Source organism: Macrobrachium rosenbergii, chromosome 56, assembly GCF_040412425.1.
Source record: "Macrobrachium rosenbergii isolate ZJJX-2024 chromosome 56, ASM4041242v1, whole genome shotgun sequence".
Classification (NCBI taxonomy): domain Eukaryota; kingdom Metazoa; phylum Arthropoda; class Malacostraca; order Decapoda; family Palaemonidae; genus Macrobrachium; species Macrobrachium rosenbergii.
The window spans coordinates 67,166,586-67,191,362 of record NC_089796.1 but is presented as its reverse complement, the minus strand read 5'-3'; the positions used below and the strand labels follow the sequence as shown (position 1 = coordinate 67,191,362).

The window sequence follows — 24,777 nt, the reverse complement described above, 5'->3', positions numbered from 1 at the left end:
TATATAATATATATATATATATATAACTATATATATATATATATATATATATTATGTACGTGTATATATATGTATATTATATACATATATATGTATATATGTATATATATATATATAAAATACACATATATCTATATATATGTACAGTATATATATATATATATATATATATATATATATATATATATATATATATATATATATATATATAATATATAAAATATATAAATATATATATATAATAATATATATATTAATATATAAATATATATATATATATATATATATATATATAATATATATTAATATATATAAATATATATATATATATATATATATATATATATATATATAGTGTGTATATATATGCATCACGTGTCATTTAAATCTTAAAGACTATGTGTGTGTGTGTTTTTAACATAGAGAAAATTTATAATGAGATTCTCAAGTCAATAATTCCTGTCTATGGCACCTTGGAAAGCCGGTGGTTTCATGTGTTTGTTTGTTGGTTTTTAATAAATCTTGGGTCGTAACAGAATTATTAGGTTAGATCAGTTATACTATTATTATTATTATTATTATTATTATTATTATTATTATTATTATTATTATTATTATTATTATTATTATTATCAGGGGCTTAAGAATGTAACCTGTAGATAAACTAATTAGAGCATTTTAGAGCACAGAAAACAATTCCTTAATAAAATTTTTCGCAAAACGAAGGTCGAGAGTTTCCGACATTCGGGAAGTGTATTGAAATTCAGTAGACGCTTCTTGGAAACCAGGAAATTACTCACTCACTCTCTCTCTCTCTCTCTCTCTCTCTCTCTCTCTCTCTCTCTCTCTCTCTCTCTCTCTCTCTCTCTCTCTCAACCCAAGCTTCCAAGAGGCACGGAATTTGAAGTGATGCAAAAGCGAAAATCTCTCTCTCTCTCTCTCTCTCTCTCTCTCTCTCTCTCTCTCTCTCAATGGTTCGGAATTTGAAGTGATTAAAAATTAAACAAATCCTCTCTCTCTCTCTCTCTCTCTCTCTCTCTTGGCTTCCCAGTGGCTCGGAGTTTGGAATGATTAAAAAATGAAACAAATCTCTCTCTCTCTCTCTCTCTCTCTCTCTCTCTCTCTCTCTCTCTCTCTCTCTCTCTCTCTCTTTTATCTAAGCCTCCAAGTTGCTCGGAGTTTGAAGTGATTCAGAAACGAAATAAAAATTTAATAAAAGTTTCGTGGTACGAACTACGACGAATTCGTGTCGTATCTTTCGTTCTTCGTGGTTCTTGCTGATTATTCGTCATGCAGCGGCAGTCGGCACTGGCAATTTAATGGCTGTGGGGTTCGTGAACATTAAGGAAGAAGGCAGAGGGGAAGCCTTTGAACATGGAATTTTGCGGAAGCAAGGATGGAATTTATATGTATATATGTATACGTATATAATATGTTTATATATATATATATATATATATATATATATATATATATATATATATATATATATATATATATATATATATATTTATTTATTTATTTATTTATACGTATATATAAATATATATATATATATATATATGGATGTATATATAAATAAGACAAAATCCACAAAGGAAAAAGAAACAATGGAGTGCTGCAAAGCCTTTCGACTTGTCGTCCTTTACTTAGCAGACTTAAGAAATATAAAAGTAAGTTTACAGAGAAAGCTCATATAAATAAAAGATGGGGATTACAAAGGAAAAAATATGTACCTGAAATCCAACACAATTGAAGAATTAGTAGAACTGCCAAAACAGGGTTAGATATTTAAGGGGTTTTACAAATGATTAGGATCAACCGTTCAGAAGCCGGGACAGGACAATTAAAAGATTATACAAGGAGGTGAATGACCACCAAAAAATGTTATAAAATTACCACTCAATAATTCTCTCTTTTTTCGTAAACAATAACAATTTTTGCAAGATGAACATTTTTACAAATAAAAAAATTATATTAAACATAAGAATACATAGAAAATATATACACAAGGTAACTAATTTGTAATTAAGTCAATGATTTTATATTTTAGGTCGTTCTTGAGCATTATTCTAATATAGGGGTCCAAATAATACATGCCAGGGCTAAGGTTATAATAAAGCCCACAAAAAGTTTTATCGTGAAAGTAACATGGAAAAAGAAACCCTTACGAACATTCTTAGCTTGCCTTATGTGAGTGGTTTTGAAAACATAAAATCAATTTTAAAATCTTTTAATGTCAACCTCGTTTTTCCTATAATAACACACTAAAAGGAATTTTTATAAAAATAACACTAAAGAAAACAACACCATAATATATAAAATTCCATGTTTGGACTGCCCCTCTTTTTATATTGGCCAATATATCAAAGATTTAGATGTACATATTAAACAACAAAAGTATTCAATCAAAACTGGGCAAACACCCAATGCCATATTCATTCATTTAAGTGAGAACTCTCACAGGATAAATTTGGCTGAAAGTTCAGTGATTGCCAGATCGAAAGATTTCTCTTCACGAAATCTTCTGGAATCTGCTATTATACAGCTTACTTCCAGCTGTAATTTTAACCTTATTCCTGGCATGTATTATTTGGACCCCTGTATTAGAAAAATGTTCAAGAACAACCTAAAAGATAAAATCATTTTCTTAATTACAAATTAGTTACCTTATATATATTTTCTGTATCTTCATATGTTTAATATAATTTTTTTATTTGCAAAAATTTCATCTTGCAAAAATTGTTATTGTTTATTTATGTATTCATCACATTCCATATTTTTGTGATTCAGTTATACGTACGTGTGTGCATATATATATATATATATATATATATATATATATATATATATATATATATATATATATATATATATATATATATATATATATATATATATATATATATATATATTGCACATATATGTACACACACACATACTGTATATATATATATATATATATATATATATATATATATATATATATATATATATATATATATATATATATATATATATAATTTACTGTAAAATAATAAATGAATTACACACGGAAAGTAAACAAACATAAAAACCGCAAAGAACTGACGATAAATACATACATGAATCAAAAGAGGCCAGATTAGTGGAAGAGAAAAATCCCTCATTTTTCGAGGAAGTGGAAGCGAAGAGCTTTGATAAAAGGAGATTACTGGTCGCGTATTGTTGCACACAAGAGGAATATCAATAAAACCAATGATGCGAAGAGGGATGAATCTTTTGTTAGGGAGGATCTATGCAAATGCCGAGATTTCGCCAGTGATATTGCAATGGTACAGTCTCTAACGTGTGTATATATATATATATATATATATATATATATATATATATATATATATATATATATATATATATATGTGTGTTTGTGTTTGTGTGTGTATGTATGTATGTATGTATTTATAAATATATACATATATACACACACACATGTATATACATATGTATATATGTGTATAAATAAATAAATAGAAAAGAAATATATATATATATATATATATATATATATATATATGTATATAATGTATATATATACATTCACCGTGGTCCAGTAGCTATCATCTTTGTCTCATAGGTAGAAGACTGCTGTGGGTAGCAGCCATTATTGAAAGGACTACTAGTCTAGCAAACACCTCCAAAAATTAATTACTGAGTACTCTCTGAATCCAAGCCTATTAATGGAATATGTATGTAATTATGTATATATATATATATATATATATATATATATATATATATATATATATATATATATATATATATATATATATATATATATATATATATATATATATATATATAATATATATATATATATATATATATATATATATATATATATATATATATATATATAATGTAGAGAGAGAGAGAGAGAGAGAGAGAGTCCATTTTCCATCTAAAAGCATCAAAATAAAAAATCGTTCGTTCACTGTTACCATTATTGCTTCAGATACCCGAAGCAGGAGATATTGGGTTCAAGGGTCAGTCCGCCGCTGGGTAGGGAAATACCAGGAACGCTAATCTCCCGCTAGGTTCATCCTACCTCTGGAGATTCGCCCCCCGGGGTAACGACGACCTTAATTCGGTACTGGATAGTCTATAACTTGTTTCAAATCTTCTCTTGGAGATTTCGCGAAAGTTATCTTCATGACTGGTAGTGATGTTTACAACGGTTCAGCGCTGAGTAGGATTCAGTTTGTCTTTGGAATTCGCATTTTACCCTTTTTTCCTTGGTTATTTTTTCTTCTATGAAGGGCATTCCTATGATTTATTCTCTGTCATTACATTGAATGAGCTTCATTGGCGCCTCTGCATTTATTATTATTATTATTATTATTATTATTATTATTATTATTATTATTATTATTATTATTATTATTATTATTATTATTCGGTTGATGAACTGTATTCATATGGAATAAGCCCGTAGGGGCCATTGACTTGAGATTCAAGCTTCCAAAGAATACTGTGTTCACTTGAAAGAAGTATCGAAAGGTAATGGACTATACAGAAAGAATAGATCACTTATTTAAAAAAAACAATATCAAATTAATAAATAAATAGATAAAAATGTAAGTATATGGGTTGGAAAATAGGTATAACTATGCATACACCACTAAAGTATTGTATATTATATTCAAAACAGTTTAGCAAAATTGAGATTAATTAATAATATTGGTAGCTTTTACGGTGTTTGTAAGTAGAAACTCCTGGCGAATGTATTAGTTGTGTGTTTAAAGGCTTACGTCAAATAATGAATGTAACTTTTAAAATCCCTTTTCCAGTCCATTTATTTGGGGGATTTTCTTTTTTGTAGCTTTCCTTTCTAAATCCATTTCGTGTTTCTTTTAATAGGGCTTATCTCTTCCGTACGTTTTATTTACTCGCAGTCTACGTAGTTAGTCATTTTTCCATCGGTAAATTTCAGACTCCATAAAAATCTCTACGGAATGTGGAGTTATTTCCTATGTCCTGAGTTTATACAGATATATATATATATATATATATATATATATATATATATATATATATATATATATATATATATATATATATATATATATATATATATTTATTCACTTATTTTTACAAGATTTACGCTCTCAAGCAAAACACCTCGGCCTTATCGGCCATTCAACTCTCAAAACAGAGGAAACAGAGAGTTGGAGCGGCTGGACAGCAAGATAAAAGAGATCCAGAAAATAAAGGAGATGAAGTACAATGGTTTAAAAGTGAACCTGAGGGAAACATTCAAAGTTACACTTGGGAGTAATAGTTAGGTAATAGTTAGAGAGGTTGGACAGCGAGGACGAAGAAAGGAGGTGGGAATGGAGGCTAAAAATTTGGGGGGTTTAGCCAGGGGCCGAAGGGACGCTACGAACAACCTTTTAGTAAATTCCTGTCTTAGTTTCCTTCAGAAAGTTCCTTTCAGATTACAAAGGTGTTTGCATTCACTCATTCATTCACTCTTACCTTTCTTGCTGCGACCGAGCACGATTTGGGCAACATGGCCCGCAAAAAATAAATAAATAAATGAATAAGTAAACAAAATGACTGAAACAGATAGTGTCCGCTGCTACAAACAAGACGTAATTTAACTTACATTTTTATTTATTTATTAACTTGTTAATTTATTTTTTTTAATAAGCAATATCTTCTCTCTTTCTGTATTTCCCATTACCTTCCGTTATTTCTTTCTAATGGACACCATATTCTCGGCAAGCTTGCATTTCAAGTCAGTGGCCCCTGTGGTGGGCTTGTTCCATATGAATAGGTTTCATCTTCTGAATAATAATAATAATAATAATAATAATAATAATAATAATAATAATAATAATAATAATAATAATAATGATGCTGATTTTTCCAGCCTAGAGTTTGAAAAGCGCTTCGGATTCCAAGTCACTCATTAAGCACTGGCAATAAAGTGACGTGAAGAATCAATAACCTTCGAAAATGTATGACATGAGAATGTCACGAACAGACGCTTGTTTTCAGTTGTAAAAAAATATGACATGTCAATTAAACAATGGAAGATTTTGATATCTGCAACCATTGTATGTTGATGACGAGACCGTACACTGGTTTGTTCGTGTACAAAAAACTGCAAACGTTTGTTTGTGCACAAAAAAAACTGCAAACTTTTGTTCATGCACAAAAAACCTGCAAAAGTCTGTTCATGCATAAAAAATGCAAATATTTGTTCGTGCATTAAAAATTGTAAGCGTTTGTTCATGCATAAAAACTGCAAGCGTTTGTTCATGCATAAAAAACTGAAAACGTTTGTTCATACATAAAAACTGCAAACGTTTGTTCATGCATAAAAATTGCAAATGTTTGTTCATGCATAAAAAAAAGCTGTAAATGTGTGTTCATGCATAAAAAAGTGCAAATGTTTGTTCATGCATTAAAAAACTGCAAAATTTTGTTCATACATAAAAAACTGCAAACGTTTGTTCATGCATAAAAAAAACTGTAAACGCTTTTAAAGCTCAAAAAAGTATGGTATCGTAAACTTCATTTTGGTTATCGAATAGATAACGCTCTTTCAAATGACATTTTTTTGTTGGGGGAAAGGGGGTGGGGGCGGGCTTTATTAACCTAATTTTGGACAGTGCTGGAGCAATGTTATTTTGTTCGCTGAAGGAAATTCAATATCTCTAATTCTTGCATTTTTTTTCATTAGCGCTTACTAACTATTATAGTCCAGCTCCTTACTTTCTTATATGCGTTAACTACAAATGTACATTACGAATAATAATAATAATAATAATAATAATAATAATAATAATAATAATAATAATAATAATATATTATTATTATTATTAGATGCATTATCCTTCGGTCACTTTAGCCTTTTACTTAACCTCCGTCCCTATTTCCTATCTTCAGTCTTATTGTCCAACCTCTTTAACTGTTATTCCTTAGTGCAATTGTGGGCTTTTGTCCCGGTTTCACCTTTAGATCCTTGTGCTTCATCTCTTTTGTTTTCTGGGTCTCTTTATTTTGCTGTTCAACCACTCCAACTCCCTATTTTTGCTGTCTTAATTGCTGGGAATGGCCGGAAGTGCTCCAGTGCTTTGCTTGGCAGGGTTAATTTTATAATAATAATAATAATAATAATAATAATAATAATAATAATAATAATAATAATAATAATAGTAGTAGTAGTAGTAGTAGTAGTAGTAGTAGTAGTAGTAGTAGTAGTAGTAGTAATAATAATAATAATAATAATAATAATAATAATAATAATAATAATAATAATAATAATAATAATAATAATTATGAAAACAGTAATTTTTATTTTAATTCTCGTCAGCGTTACAAAAAAATATATATGAATATTTACGCATGCATAAAATCGTTCCTTCCTCCTCCCCCTCTCTCCCCTCTACCCCTCCCCTCTACCCCTCCCTCCTCCTCAACCCCTCCCCTTCCCTTCCCCCTTCCCCCCCGTCCCCAGGTAAAAAAATAGATTAAATAAAAAGATTATTACACAGAATGCTGCTTGAAAAAAATGGACTTTAATGATGAAAGATTTTCCCGAAAGGCCCAACATTTATCACTGAAAGAAAAATGAATATGCAGATTCATTTTAATTTTATTATTTTTTCTCCTTTTTTTGGAAAGAGAATTGTCCAGAGTTGTTCGCTCACCTTGAAAAAATTATTTTGTGGAAGAATAAAAAAAGAATTTAAATAAGAGAAAAGGGAGAAATTGAAATGAGGAAGAGTAGTAGATGAGAAATCAAAATAAGGAAAAAATGTCAAGTAAAAAAAAAAAAAGAGAAGAGCTGATAAATTAAAACAATAAAAAATAGGCGAAATAAAATGGAGGGAGAATAGTTGATAAATGCGACGAGAAATCAATATAAGGAAAAAATGCCAAATGAAATAAAAAAAAGATGAGCTGATAAAAAACTATAAAAACAGGGTACAAATAATAGGTAACTAAAATTTAGAAAGTAAGAATTTAGGAAATAAAATTAGGAAAAAATAGTTGATCGACAAGAAAACAAAATGAGAAATGCAAAATGAAGAGCTGATAAACTTTATAAAACCAGAATAAGAATAATGGAAAAATCAAAAAAATAAAACGAAAAAAAATTCAGAGCTCGTGGAATTAAGAAGGATTATAAACAAATGATGGAATATATGAAAGAGCTGAGTTGGAGAGAATAGGATTAAAACAAAGGCCAATAAAAAATTGTAAATAAAAAAAAATTAAAAATGAATTAGGAAATAATGTGCGAATATTTTAGAAAAAGAAAATGAATTAGGAAATAATGTGCGAATATTTTAGAAAGGTTGAGTTATAAAATGCGAACTGGAGAAAAAAGCAGAGGAATATAGAATGAGGAACAGTATGGAAAGGAAATTAAAGTTGATAATAATACTGTAATTAAATAAAAGGACAAGAATTAAGAGTATAAAGCTACATAAGGAAATAACGACAGTATGATAAACAGAGAAAAATAAAAATAAGGAAGGAAAAGACCGAAATCGCCACCAAAAAATTAGATTTTTATTTCACAACTTATAAAAGGCAAGAGAAAATTTAAAAATGAAAAGGATCGCAAATTGAATTTCCTTGGAACGAAAGAAAAAGTAAAAGAGAGAGAAAAAAATTGAACTTCCTTGAAACGAAAGAAAAAGTAAAAGAGAGAGAAAAAAAATTGAACTTCCTTGAAACGAAAGAAAAAGTAAAAGAGAGAAAAAAAATAACTCTAACTGGGCCAAACGTAACAAAACGCAAAAGAGAGGTGAGATAAGAAATAAAAAGAGTAATAAGTGACGGGAATGTCAAACACGGGATGATAAGATTAATAAGATCGGAATTTTTGAGAAGACGTATTTTCCGTTGCTTCTGTTGCGAAAGAATATTTACTTAGGAGATTAAAAACCATCCCCTTTAACAGCAAGATACATTAATGCGCCACATGGATGACCGCGCATACTAAGACACACACGCCAGCAGGCATGCACGCACATAAATATATATAATAAATATAATTATATATATAAATATATGTATATGTATATATATATATATATATATGTTTATATATAATATAATATACAATACACTATTATGTATATGTATATATACATCCCACATATAGAATCATATATACATACATATATGAATCAAATATACACACATATATACACATATATATATATATATATATATATATATATATATATATATATATATATATATATAAACATACAGTTTTAAGTTATTCATTTCTTAATATCCCTGTGTACTACACTTCCACCATTAGCGAGTTTATTTTGCACATCTGCCCCCCCATTACCTCCTCCTCTGTCATTCAGTTTTCCCCCTCACAACCCTACCCTTTTACCCTGTTATAACTCAAGTCCTTCAAGAACTACAAATGACGCAATAACTCATTCTCTAGGAAATACATTAGACATGTAAAGTCTCTCTTCTTTGAAGAAAAAGAAGAAGAAGAAGAGGAGAGGAGGAGGAGGAGGAGGAGAAGGAAGAAGAACTAGTAGTTTGATTTACGACGGTGCCGCTGCGCTGGCAGCGCCCCCAAGTTCGGGCGCTACCGGCGCAGCTGTGCTGTTTCATTCCTGTGGAGAACTGGTCTCGGAGAGGCTTGGAAGAGGGAAAGGCGTTCTTGCTTCGCTGAGAGTTTCCACTGAAGGCTTCGAGATCTTTTATTCTCAAGTTATTCAAAATGGTCGAGCGCTTCCGTAGAGAAGTTGTGCCTGCCGTCATTGCACCTCACGTGGCGCACTGTAGGCACAGCCAGAGGTTTTCTGCAGCGTCTCTTCAGCCCCTTGTTGCACTTACTTATTTTAGCCTTTTGCTCGACCTCCATTCCGCTTCTTTTCTTTGCTGGCCAACTACCTCAAACTCCCTCTTTAGACAACTTTTCATAATTTTCGTCATAATAATCATATTTTTTCATAAATTTTCATAAATCATCATCATAATTAACATATGTTTTTATATGTTTTCATAAATCATCATAATGATCATATGTTTTCATAAATTTTCATAAATCATCCCTATTATAATCATATGGTTTCATAAATTTCCATAAATCGTCATAATAATAATCATGTTTTCGTAAATTTTCATAAATCATCATCATAATAATTATGTGTTCGTAAATCCTGACCTCAGAACTTCCAAGAATTTAAGTAATTTGAAAAGAAAGGAGAAGCGGAAAGTATAAGCAGATCAAACGACCTGCCTTCGCGAAGGCGGTCTCCGTAATTCCATGATATATCCGTATTAATTCCTGGGGTGATTTATAAGTATTAATTCTTGGGATGATATATCAGTATTAATTCCTGAGATGATGCATCGGTATTGATTCCTGAGATGATACATAGGTATTATATAATTCCAGAGATCATATATCAGTATTAATTCCTAAGGTGATATATCGGATTTAATTCCTGAAGTGATAGATCGGTATTAATTCCTGAGATGGTATATCGGTATTAATTCCTTAGATGATAGGCATTAATTCCAAAGATCAGACATTAGTATTAATTCCTGAGATGATATATCGGTTTTAATTCCTGAAGTAATATATTGGTATTCATTCCTAGGGTGATATATCAGCATTAATTCCTGAGGTGATGTAGCGGCATTAATTCCTGATGTGATGTATCGGTATTAATTTCTGAGATAATACATAGGTATTAATTCCTGAGAAGATATATCTGTATTAATTCATGAAGTGATATATCGGTATTAATTCCTGTGGTGATAAATCAATATTCACTCCTGAGATGATATAACAGTATTAAATCCTGATGTGAGGTATCGGTATTAATTCCTGAGATAATACATAGGTATTAATTCCTGAGAAGATATATCTGTATTAATTCATGACGTGATATATCGGTATTAATTCCTGTGGTGATAAATCAATATTCACTCCTGAGATGATATATCAGTATTAATTCCTGATGTGATATATCAGTATTAATTCCTGAGGTGATATGTAGATATTAATTCCTGAGACACCGATGTGGTACAGATGTAGCCCAATTCCCATTCATCTTACGTGTACCAGAAGCAATTATTTCCTATATTAACTGACGAAGGGAAATGATTCAGGAAATGTTGCACAATGTCATTTTGATTTATAGATACAGTAAGTAATCATGTATCTAAAATGAATCATCAGTTACATAGATGCTGCAACGTAGGGAAAGCTTTCATTTCACCTTAAATATGTCAAGGTAAAACTATTATAAAGTAAACTTTTCTTATTTTGAGTCAATTCTGTCTTGAATATGCCAAAAGTAAACATGCATTTGTATTTTAATCAGAAACTCGTTTTATTCACAAACATTAAGCTATAAATGTAATTTAATGTCCGTTTCGTTCTACCTCGGAAATAATCTCGAAGGGGAATTATAATTGATAAGTTATAGTCACTTGGTGGACTCGAACCACCAACAGCAACTACCTCTGACTTCAGTGACGAGTTCTCTTACCACTGAACCGTCCAGTTGACTATCATTTAATCAATTTAATTCCCCTACGGTATAAACCGTATTTCTGAGGTAAGACGAATGGGATATTGAATAAAATTTGTAGCTTAATGCTTGTGAATTAAATCATATCACGGCCATGTGATAGAAACTCTTTTCATCTCCCCAGATGCCCAGTCCCACGGACAGCAGAGACCTGACATCAAGATGGCGGTCGAAATTAGCCGTTCTGGCAACGGTGGCCCTGTCTTTCCTCCAAGCGGTCCTCGGCGAGCAAAAATTCGCGAACCAGCCGTCGCCGCAGACGGCCGTCATAGGCTCGACGGTGGTGCTACCTTGCAGGATCATCAATAAAGTCGGTGATCTGCAGTGGACCAGAGACGATTTCGGACTCGGGAACGAGAGGGAACTCCACGCCTTCAAGAGGTATAAGATGATCGGCGCTGATGAGGAAGGTAAGCCGCGGCTTGCAGCACAGACAGACAGTCGGTTAAACTAACAGGCAAAGTAACGAACAGACAATTAAACTAGTAGTCAAAATAACAGACAGACATTAACTAAGGGGCAAAATGACAGACATACATTTAAACTAATATGCAAAATGACAGTCAGTCAAGGCATTTAAACTAATGGGCAAAAGGACAGCCAGACAAACTAATAAACAAAAGGACAGACAAACTGAACTAGGAAGCAAAATGACAGACAGACAGTTAAATTAATAAGACAAAAGGACAGTAAACTAAATTAAGAAGCAAAATGACAGACAGACAATTAAACTAATAAGACAAAAGGACAGTTAACTAAATTAAGAAGCAAAATGACAGACAGACAATTAAACTAATAAGACAAAAGGACAGTAAACCAAATTAAGAAGCAAAATGATAGACAGACAATTAAACTAAGAGACAAAAGGACAGACGGACATTGAAACTAATAGACAAAATGACAGACAGAATTTAAACTAATAGACAAAATGACAGAAAGACATTTAAACTAAGAGTCAAAATGACAGACAGACAAGACAGACAGTTCCACTAATAGGCAAAATGACAGGCAAACTATACTAAGAAGCAAAATGACAGACAGACATTTAAACTAAGAGTGAAAATGACAGGCAGAGAATTAAACTAAGTGGCAAAATGATAGACAGACATTTAAACTAAGAGGCAAAATAACAGACAGACAATTAAACTAAAAGACAAAAAACAGACATGAGTAGAAAGAGCAAAGCAATGAGACGGTAATTTTTCCGTCTCATTGTCAAACTGACAGGCAAAATGACAAACATGGGTAGAAAACGAAAAACAGGGAGACAGGAATTGCCAGTTAAAACAGACAGGCGGACAAAATAAAAACCTGGGTAGACAGCGGAAGACATTGAGACAGACAAATGCCAGTGGAAACATACAAACAGACAGAATGGGTGGAGGGAGAAAGGCATTGAGACAGACAAATGCCAGAGTGAAGACCGGCAGGCAGAGAGACAGACGATTAAAGTAACAGAAAAAAGACAGCCATGGGTGGAAAAAAAACGGCAATGAGACAGAAAATTTTCAGAGGGAAATCTGGCAGAGGGACAGACAAAATAAGTCATGTGTAGATATAGAAACAGAAGCACACCTATAAAGCACATAATGACAGATTACAGTGAGACAGACTGACAGGCACGGACAATTCAATTCTGAAAACACAAGAGAGAGAGAGAGGGAGAGAGAGAGAGAGAGAGAGAGAGTCTCGGTATGTGTCATGGTTATTTATGGAAATGATAAGCGCACGCAGATTTTTAATGACCCTGGTAATGGACGGATATAAAAAATACCATTTCGTTTTAATTGTTATTTTTATCTGTCCATCATAATTGTTCTTGCTCCCTCCACCTTTTCAGCCAAACTAATATTTCAATGACGTTTTTTTTTTCATATAAAGCCATTGATAAAAAAGAACAAATAACAGATTTTGAGTAATAAAATCATCTGTATTGCTATTGCTGATGTTTGGCTCATACTTTTAGTGAATAAATTGCGGACAATTATTAAGCAATATTTATAGAATAGATTTAATTTAGTTGCAGAAGTCTTTACTTTTCAAAATTTTCTGTTATACTAGTAATATTAATAACTCTAGACAATAAACAACTTGTGATCGGTAATAAATATAATAATCACAATAATCATAATTGATGTGACAACTGTCATCTCAGCAGAATCAGTTTTCGAAAATTTTAGCACAACCGAAACTGTGTGAAAAATTTTCCTTTTTTTTTTTTTACTTTCTTGAAGATTGCAGTTTGCTCTCAAGTTTCGTATCATCTCCGTATTTTTTTTTATATATATTTAAAAAAATATCAGCAGCAAGACCGTCAAATCGTCTCTACTCTCTGAGCCTTACAGGGGAGTTCTGCTTGCGCAAATGCCTTGTATACTAACCGTAAAAAATGTTTTTTACAAAATGCTACATCGACATAAAAACATTGCTCCTCCCTAAGCGTTGAAGGAAATGCGTACACTTCCAAACATCATCATGAAAACGTTATCCTTCTTTTGACGACCCCGGGGGTAACCTCGCCCTGACTCTAACCTCTGTATCATCACTACTAAAAACGTTTCTCTTTCCCAAACCTTCCATGAAACTTCGGCATCATCATTACAAAAACGTTTCTTCCTTCCCAAACATTCCAGACTTCGGCATCTTCACTACAAAGACGTTTCTTCCTTCCTAAACATTCCAGACTTCGGAATCATCGTTACAAAGACGTTTCTTCTTTTCAAAACATTCCAGGAGACTTCGTTATCATCACTACAAAATCGTTCTCCTTTCCCAAAATTCTAGGAGACTTCGGGCAACATCACTACAAAAACGTTTCTTTCCCAAACATTCCAAGAGACTTCGGCATCATTACTACAAAAACGTTTCTCCTTTCCCAAGCATTCCAGGGAACTTCGGCATCATCGCTACAAAAGCGTCTATTTTTTTCCAAACATTCCAGGAGACTTCAGCCTGCGGATCAGCCCCGTGACGCTTGAAGACGAGGCGTACTTCCAGTGCCAGGTGACCGGGTGGAGAGACATTCCAGGCGTGAGGTCCCAGACGGCCAAGCTGACAGTCTACGTTCCTCCTGAGCCCCCGGTCATCTCCCAGGGTCCCCTGGTCACCACCACGGCTGGATTCGGGGTCCAGCTCGAGTGTATTTCGAAAGGAGGGAAGCCAGCAGCTGAGGTAGGCACTTGAAAGAAGGAACGTGGTAATTGTTCTCCCCAGCTTCAATCTCCATTCCAGATTTGATCGAATGGCTGGTGGGACTGATTGAATGTCTGGTAATGTTTACTTTAGGGCCCTCTGTGATTTTCGAGGGAGGGTGTTGAATGTGTGTATTTAGATATAGTATGTAATCCTTGAACGTATGTTGTAATAAAATCAAAGAGGTATTGATAATGCTAGTGTAAAACTCTTCACGAAAGGCAAGGGTTTTACCAAAGTTATAATTCACGTCTGCTTCAATGCCAAGTTATTCAACAATTTATAGTATCGCATTTAAAATTTTTGGCATTATTAATCAATAATCCAAATTTGGAGGGAGCCATAAAAAGGAATAATTTTTTTGAGTTACTTTCTACAGCAAAGAACGTTCGAGTGTGTGAAAGGTGAAAAGGAAAATATAAAGAAATGAATTTACGTTACAGTGTGAATGTGGCTTGAAGCACTGTAGGAAAATAAATACAGAGGCAGACAGGAAGCTAATGCATTGAGATCAAGCATTTAAAGTGATTCAGTAAAATTAAGTTTTTGAACTGATTAATTAAAACTAAGCATTAACAGTAATAATTGAATTTAAGCTTTAGGTCTAATTCATTAAAATTAAGGTTGTAAGTTAATTCGTTAAAATTACATTTTTAAGGTAATTCATTGAAATGATATTGAAAAGTTAATTCATATAAATTAAATTAATAAAACAATATAACCCAGTTATTTAAAATTAAGCTTTAAAAATAGTTCATGTAAATAAAGATTCAGATCTAATTATTTCAAAAAAAGGATTTAAAAATATTAGAAACAGATTTTTCAATTCATTAAAATAACTTTTTTAAAATAACACATTAAAATTATTTAAAATTAACCTTTAAAACTGGCTCATTGGAATAAAGACTTAGATCAAATTAATTAAAATAAATGTTTTAAAAACATTAAAATTAAATTTTTAAGGTTGTGCAATAAAATTAAACATTTAAGGTAACTAAGTTAGGTAATTCGTTGAAATTAAAACTTTATTTCATTGAAATTAAATATTTAAGATAATTTACTAAAATTAAATTTTTAACCAAACACATAAAATTAAAATTTCGATAAAGTTAAATGTGCAAGGTAATTCATGAATATTAAATTTTTAAGGTGATTCATTAAAATCAAAATTTTAAGTATCATTAACATTCACATTTTAAGGTAGTTCAATGAAATTCAAATTTTAATAAAATTAAATTAAACTTTTAAGGTAATTCATTAAAATTAATTCTTCAAGGTCATTCGTCAGAATTAAATATTTAAGGTAATTCCATCGTATTAAATTTTCAAGGGAATTCGTTAGAATTAAATTTTTAAGGTAATTTCGTTAAAGTAAAATTTTTAAGGTAATTTATTAAAATTAATCTTAAGATAATTCAGTAACATTAAATTTTAAGGTAATTCATTCAATTTAAATTTCGAGGTAATTCTTTTAAATAAAATTTATTAAATTTTTTGTAGGTAATTCATTAAAATAAAATGTTAATAAAATTGAATGTTTGAGGTAACTCATTAAAATATATTTTAAAGGTAATTCATTAAGATTAAATTTTTAGAGTAATGATTTAAAATTACGTTTTTGAACACTGAGTAAAATTAAGGTTTTTTCTCAGCCTTTGAACCAAACTAAAACAAAAGAGATTCGTGGATGTTTGTGATTCAACCGAACTTTTCCCCTCAATTCCTGCAGCTGCAGTGGCTGGACGCCTCCGGCCGCGTCGTGACGGAGGGCGTCCACTACACGACGGAGCTGATGGAGGACGGCCACCGGAGCAACGCCAGGTCCATCTTGAGCTTCCTGGCTGACAGGAGGCACCATAACAGTGCCTTCACATGCACGGCCATGAACCCGGCAGTTCGCCATGCTGAGGCTGCGCAGGTGGGTTTGCGCAGGTTGAGTTTTCTTGGACCCAGGTTTTCGCTATCCTCCTCCTTCTTGGATTTCATAGAAGCCTTGAGTATTTTTTCCTCTGATTCTTTCTTTATTCTTTTTTTTCTTCTTGGATTTCATAGAAGCCTTGATTCTTTTTTCTTCTGATTCTTTCTTTATTCTTCTTCTTCTCTTTCTTCTTGGATTTCATAGAAGCCTTGTGATTCTTTTTTCTCTGATTCTTTCTTTATTCTTCTTCTTCTCTTTCTTCTTGGATTTCATAGAAGCCTTGTGATTCTTTTTTTCTCTAATTCTTTCTTTATTCTTCTTCTTCTTTTTTCTTGGATTTCATAGAAGCCTTGTGATTCTTTTTTTCTCTGATTCTTTCTGCATTCTTCATCTTCTCTTTCTTCTTTCATTCTAGGTTATCAGCCTCGTGATTCTCCTATTCTCTGTTTTTTTATTCTTCTTCTCTTCCGTTGATTTTATTCTTCTTGCTTATCATAATCCCCTCATGATTCTCCTTTTCCTCTTTTTTATTCTTTCTTTTACCTGTTCCGTCTCGTTAACTCACCTGTATTATTATTCTTAGATTTTATAGAATCCTCGTGATTCTCCCTTTTCTCCGTTTCTTTCTTTGTTCTTCTTATTTTCCATTTTTCATTCTTTGGTTGTCACAATTCGCTTTTTCCTGTTTTTTTTTTTCGTTCTTTTGCGCGTTTCTCTTTAACTGTTTATCTCTTTTTTTATTTTTTATTCTTTCTGTTGTTATTGCAGTCTCCAGCTGCTCTCTCTCTCTCTCTCTCTCTCTCTCTCTCTCTCTCTCTCTCTCTCTCTCTCTCTCTCCAGCTATCATTGTATCATTGCCCTTTCTTTTTGTTAATTTTCAGTTAATCTCTCTCTCTCTCTCTCTCTCTCTCTCTCTCTCTCTCTCTCTCTCTCTCTCTCTCTCTCTCTCTCTCTCTCTCTCTCATAAGCGTCATCTTGGGCTCACTGCTAGCTACCATTGTCATTTCTTTTGTATTCTCCTTATCAATTTTTCAATTAATCTCTCTCTCTCTCTCTCTCTCTCTCTCTCTCTCTCTCTCTCTCTCTCTCTCTCTCTCTCTCTCTCTCTTCCTTTTAATTTTTCCTCCTCTGCTTGTTATATGTACTCACATACCTAAGCTTCAGTCTCCCCTGGGAAGTGGCGAAAGAGGGACCTGCTTGGCCCCTCCGAAATTTGGCAAATAGAAATAATTTAATTTTTGCCCCAAATACCTGTGTGTGTGTGTGTGTGTGTGTGTGTGTCTGTGTGTCTGTCTGTCTGTCTGCCTGGTGCGTGCGTCGTGTGTCTGTATGAATTCATAACTTTCTTTCTTTAAATCTTCAGCTGAAAACTCTTAAAGGGTAGTCAACTGACTATACTAAACCCAAGAGGTCTTTAAATCTTCAGCTGAAAACCGTTATGGACAGAGTCAACTGACTATATTAAACCCAAGAGGGCTCCAAAGGGAAATCAGCCTGTAGAGAGAGAGAGAGAGAGAAACAACTTATAGGAAAAGGTGATAAACAAATGAATAACATGATGCGATAGAAAATGAAAGCGATACACAGGAAGTTCAGCAGAGAGCAGGAATAAATTTATTCCCCGTTTAAATATTTGAAGATAAGATTCTACAACTGCACTGGGCAGGCATTCACACTAAGCCTTTGATACAGAGAGAACTTTCAGAAAAGTAAGATAAAAAAAGACTTATCCTTAATATTTTCAAAGTATTACATTTGACTTTTGGAATGACGATAATCGTTTTAATTCTTCATGAGGTCTCTTCAGGTACCGAATACAATTTGAATGGTTGTATTTAATTATTTCAAAATTCCGATCGTACAGAATAATTTTCAAGCGTCAGCAAGTTCGAAGTAACTAAAGATGATGAGTTAACTAAATGTAATGATTTAACTAAATATAATGATTTTCACCTGGCATGCATATTCTTAAGTAAGGTGCGTTTCCAATGCAGCGACTCGGGCTACTGTAGCCGCGCGATTACAGCAGCCTATTCGATTTTCAGTACCAAGATTTTGGGTGCTCTACTTCATCAGTCTCATTGTTGATGTCATATATATATATATATATATATATATATATATATATATATATATATATATATATATATATATATATATAATATACATAATATATATACATATATATATATATATATATATAAATATATACATACATAATGTATATACATTATATATATATACATACATACTTACATATATATATACATATATATATATATGTGTGTGTGTATATATATATATGCATATACGTATATATATATATATATATATATATATATATATATATATATATACATATGTATATACATATATATATATATATATATATATATATATATATATATATATATATATATATATATATAAAATGACAGTCGTTCGAGTCGCTGCATTGGGGAACGCATCTTTAGATTACGACTTCAAGAATCTACTTAATAGTCTTATACTCAAAACGTTCTTAAATCACCCGCAACTTGCTGCAATGAAATTACTTTTGTTTTATCTCGAAATTGACAACAAGTACCCACCAGCTCTTAATGATAATAATTGCAATGTATTTCTTCAAATACAACAACGAGGACGGGTGGTTCCCTACATTAATGAGTTTGCTTACCTGTGTGTCAAAAAGCGTTTCACGGATTCTCGGGCAGTTTGGTTGACATTGATGTATATTATCTTTCTATATCTAATATATCTATATGTATGAAAGTTGTTGTTATTTATTGTTTCCGTATTTTTCTCGTCTCTCGGCCTGATGATAGGGACAGAGCGTACCCGAAACGTTGCTTATGAGAATACAGATGATGTTACGCATTATATGCACTATATATATATATATATATATATATATATATATATATATATATATATATATATATATATATATATATATATATATATATATATATATATATATATATATATATATATATATATATATATTATATTTATATTTATATATATATATATATACATACTGTATATATAATGAGTGTCTGTGTCTGTGTTAATAAAATTCATAGCTTACGAGGAGTCTGTTATGAAAGACCAAGCAGAATAATTGAAAGGTAAAGGATATCTAATAAATCATCAGAGGCTTCAAGGAAGAGAGAGAGAGAGAGAGAGAGAGAGAGCGAGAGGGAGAGAGAGATAGTAAAACCCAAGATGCTCCACAACGAAAGGAGTAGGATTCAATAAATAAGGATGCATTGCAAATGATGAATACACAGTCACTCATTGCAACCACGTCGTCTTTGTGGCGTCAGGTCCCTTAAGGATTACCAAGAGTCAGCAAATCCCTTTAATCCCTTTTCTAACATCAATCCACAGTCGCTGAATTATGCAGACAATGCGCTCGAATATTAGCTCGCCTCTCCAGACGCTTTCTGCATTTCAGATTTTATTTTTCCTCCGTTTTTCGGCCGGCGAGAAAAATAGTGACGCATCCATGTTGGAACAGCAAATGGCGGCAGAAAAAAAAAAAATGGCTTGTCCACATTTTTAACGGCAGTCGCCACTTTTTCGTTTGCGAGCTGGGAGAGAAAAAAAAAAGTGGCCACTGCATTGATGTTACTTTGACATCAATAATGATTCATTCACTGGTCGTTTTCAGCCAATTTTTGTCTTTCTTTTTTTCTGCTGATGATGATGATGATGATGATCATCATCATCATCATCATCATCATCATCATCATCATCATCGTTTCGGACAAGTTTGGGCGTGAAATTACTTAATAAACTTCATAAATGTTTTTAGAATATACATATTTATATATATGTATATGTATGTACATATATACAGTATACATATATATACATACAAATGTATATATATGTATATATACATATAATTCTCTCTCTCTCTCTCTCTCTCTCTCTCTCTCTCTCTCTCTCTCTATAGATATATATATATATATATATATATATATATATATATATATATATATATATATATATATATATATATATATATATATATATATACTGTATATAGTGAGAGAGAGGAGTGTCTGTGTGTGCGTATGTGTGTGTCTGTCTGTCTGTTTGTCGGTATTGTATATACACTGTTCATACTCAAGTACGTATTAATGTTGCGCCTGCATGTACGTATGCAACACCGAACACTGGGGTTTCCATAAATTGAAACTCCCTGAATTAAAATTAAAATTCTTCATTTTTCCTGAACCATTTTTGTGCTTTATAATTCTTCTGAATAATTCACTTCCCGACCCACACTCCTTTATTTTTCACAAATGTTTCAAATCTGTTCTGTTTTCCAAAAGAAACTTTTCCAGTTTCATATATTTTCCAAAAGCAGGGGCGCTGTGGTATTTCTTGGCCTCTGTATTTTTAGGAAAAACTTGCTATGAATTATCAGGAGAGGTGATTATCATATTGGAAATTTTCAGTACATTACATTTGACTTTTGGAATGACGGTATGCTTTTTAATTCTTCTGGTGTCTCTGCAAGTACCAAATAATATTCGAATATTTTCAAACGCCATCAGGTTCGAAGAAACTAAATACAATGTTTTACCTAAAAAATAGTGTTTTAACTAAGTATGGTGATTTTCACTTGGCATGCATCTTTTTAGCTAGAATTTTTTTTTTTTGTAGGTATTTTATCTTTTGCTTCAGTTACCAACTTTCGCATTTTCAAATTTATATTTTTGTTATTAATTTTTCAGTTTATACATTTAAGTTCAGTCATGGGAGCTGACCTTTTCATGACCTTTCAGTTTCCTGCCACGTTGTACATTATCCTTAATATGCTATCGTTTGACCTTTCCATAAACACTTTCATTTCTTGTCACAGTTTTTGTCTTTTAATTTGTAGATGAATTATTTTTCCCTTGCGTACCTTATCGGTATCATATCTGAGACAGTAACACCTGAGAAAAATATTTTGATATTTTATGATTTTTTATCATTTTCCAAAACAAGAGAAATGGCTATATAGATGATTAACATACCGACAGTTAGTGGCGCGTTCAGTAACTTTCAGTAACTACCAGAGTTTTCATTTCTTTTTTTTTTACACTTTTTGCAAGATGAATTATCCATTATGTTTTCATGATGGGCGCTTTACGTAATTCATTTTCTGATTTTTCTTCATTTTGATAAATGTAAAAAAAAATTGCACGTAACTTTCACGAGTACATAACTTTATCAGGTTGGCAAAATGCTGTCAAATTTTTTGTATCTGTACCCTCCTCATTCATTCTTCATGACCTGTACCATATATGAGCCCACTTTTAGTTAATTTTAACCTTTATGTTATATGAGGCCATTATTTACTTACATATTTTAACCTGTACCATATATGAGGCCATTTTTATTTAATTTGAACCTTTGTGTTATATGAGGCCATTATTTACTTATATATTTCAACCTGCACCATATATGAGACCATTTTTACTAGATTATTTTAACAATCTATATTATATAAGGCCATTTCTTTTATTATATATTATAACCTTTACCTTATAGGAGGCCATTTTTACCTGATCATTTTAACTTTTATGTTGTACGAGACCCTTATTTACCTATATATTTTAACCTTGACCATATATGAAGCCATTTTTACTTGATCATTTTAACCTTTATGTAATATGAGATCCCTATTTACCTAAATATTTTAACCTTGACCATATATGAGGCCATTTTTACTTGATCATTTTAACCTTTATGAGAACATTATTTACTTATATATTTTAACCTTGACCATATATAAGGTCATTATTCACGTAAATATAATAACTAGTACCATATTTGAGGCAATTATTCACTTGAATCATGTTGACCTTGACCATTCGAGGCCATTATTCACTTATTTATTTGTTCATTTATTTATTTAATGATTGATTGATTGTTGGTTGATTTATTCAATTTATTTCGTATGTTAGTTATCTATTTATTTATCTCTTTATTGATTGATTGATTTGATTTATTTCATATACTTATTTATCTAGATTGATTTATTTAATTTAGTTAATTTGTTTACTTATTTGTTTGTTTATTGATTGATTGATATAATTTATGTTATTTACTTATTTATCTGTTGATTGATTAATAGATTGATTTATTTAATTCATTATATTAGTTTACTTCCCTGTTTATTTCCTTATTGATTGATTGATTGATATAATTTATTTACTTATTTATCAATTGATTGACTGATCGACTGATTTTTTTTATTTATTTAATTTGTTTATTTCAGTGTTTATTTGTGTATTGATTAATTGATTTAGTTTATTTATTTACTTATTTTTTCTGCCTAACTGACCGATTGATTGATTTATTTCATTTGTTCACTGCATTGTTTATTTGTGTATTGATTAAATGAATTAATTTATCTATTTATTTAATTTTCTTTTGGTTGACTGACTGATTGATTGACTTATTTCATTTGTTTAATTCATTGTTTGTGTATTAATTCATTTAATTTATTTATTTATTTATTTTTTTATTGATTGATTGATTGATCTATAAATTTATTTCATTTGTTTACTTCATTGTTTAATTGTATATTGATTAATTTAATTTATTTATTTACTTATCTACTGATTGATTGAACGATTGATTTATTCATTTCACTTGTTTACTTCATTATTTAATTGTATATTAATTGATTTTATTTATTTATTTACTTATTTTTCTGCTGATTGATTGATCGATTGATTTATGTATTTCATTTGTTTATTTCATGGTTTATTAGTGTATTGATTAATTGATTTAATATATTTAAATTCTTGTTTATCTATTGATTGATAGATCGTAATTTATTTCATATGTTTACGTCACTGTTTGTGTATTGATTGATTGATTTAATTTATTCATTTACTTACCTATTGATTGACTGATCGAGTGATTTATTTATTTAATTTGTTTACTTCATTGTTTATTTGTGTATTGATTGATTGATTTAATTAATTTATCTCCGTAATTTTCTATCGATTGATTGAGTGATTGATTGATTGATTGACTGACTTATTTTTGTGTTTATTTATTCATGTTCAATAAAGGTTCGCTTGGAAGTCCGGTACCCGCCGAAGGTAACGATCACTCACGACCAAGATGGCTACAAGGAGGGCCAGACAGCCACACTCACCTGTTCCGCCGATGCCAATCCCAACGCCATGACGTTCAGGTGAGTCTTCCTTCAACTTAGATTGAATACTTTTTATATCTAGTGCTTAGCTGGTCCGCTGGTATAGTGGTTAGTGCCGTGAAATGCCACTCAAATGTTCGCGGGTTCGTGTCTCCCCCAGGGCGATGAAAAAAATCAGTGGCTTTGTATCATAATCAGTTACTGCTGCAGTGTGGGGTCTGCGGTGGGAGGCCGAAACCAACATTCTTTGGAAGCTTGAATTTCAAGTCAGTGGCCCCTTTAGTTCCATGTGAATGGGTTTCATCTACTGAAATAATAATAATAATAATAATAATAATAATAATAATAATAATAGTTTACTGTAAAAGAAAACTACTGAGATGGCTTTGTCTGTCCGTCCGCACTATTTCTGTCCACCCTCATATCTTAGAGACTACTGAGGCTAGAGGGCTGCAAATTAATATGTTGATCATCCACCGTCCAATCACCAAACATACCAAATTGCAGCCATCTAGCCTCAGAATTTTTTTTTTATTTAAGGTTAAGGTTAGCCATGGGTCGTGCATCTGGTGCACACCTTCACTTGACCGCATCTGGGGAGCAACTGAGCGCTGAGAGTTTGATTAATACAGCATTATAGCTGTACAGAAAACTCGATTGCGCTGAAGAAACCTCAGTGCTTTTTTCAATTTGTTTAATTGGGCGGGGTGGGTGTCTCCAACATGCAGCTGTCGTTTGCAAATGAGGGGTTGATTAGATAGTTGTAGTCATGACAGAAATATATATGTATGGGAAGTTTTTTTTTTTATACAGGCGTCTGTCCACTAAGTTTTAGATGTACTGCATGTATAACTTTGGGAGGTTACTCCTCATGTCTCCAGCTGTTAGTGCCGTCAGTGCACCTCACTCGGTGCACT

At 31.6% G+C, this 24,777-nt stretch overlaps 1 protein-coding gene across 1 annotated transcript in view; it reads left to right on the top strand.

Moving 5' to 3' along the window:
- The window catches only part of LOC136836555 (irregular chiasm C-roughest protein-like), a 68,620-nt gene that overhangs the window by 21,057 nt on the left and 22,786 nt on the right, over positions 1-24,777 (top strand). The window contains exons 2-5 of the mRNA XM_067100999.1: positions 11,701-11,986; positions 14,518-14,747; positions 16,498-16,686; positions 23,775-23,899. Coding sequence (XP_066957100.1) covers positions 11,701-11,986; positions 14,518-14,747; positions 16,498-16,686; positions 23,775-23,899 — 830 coding nt within the window. The remainder of the gene's footprint in view (positions 1-11,700; positions 11,987-14,517; positions 14,748-16,497; positions 16,687-23,774; positions 23,900-24,777) is intronic.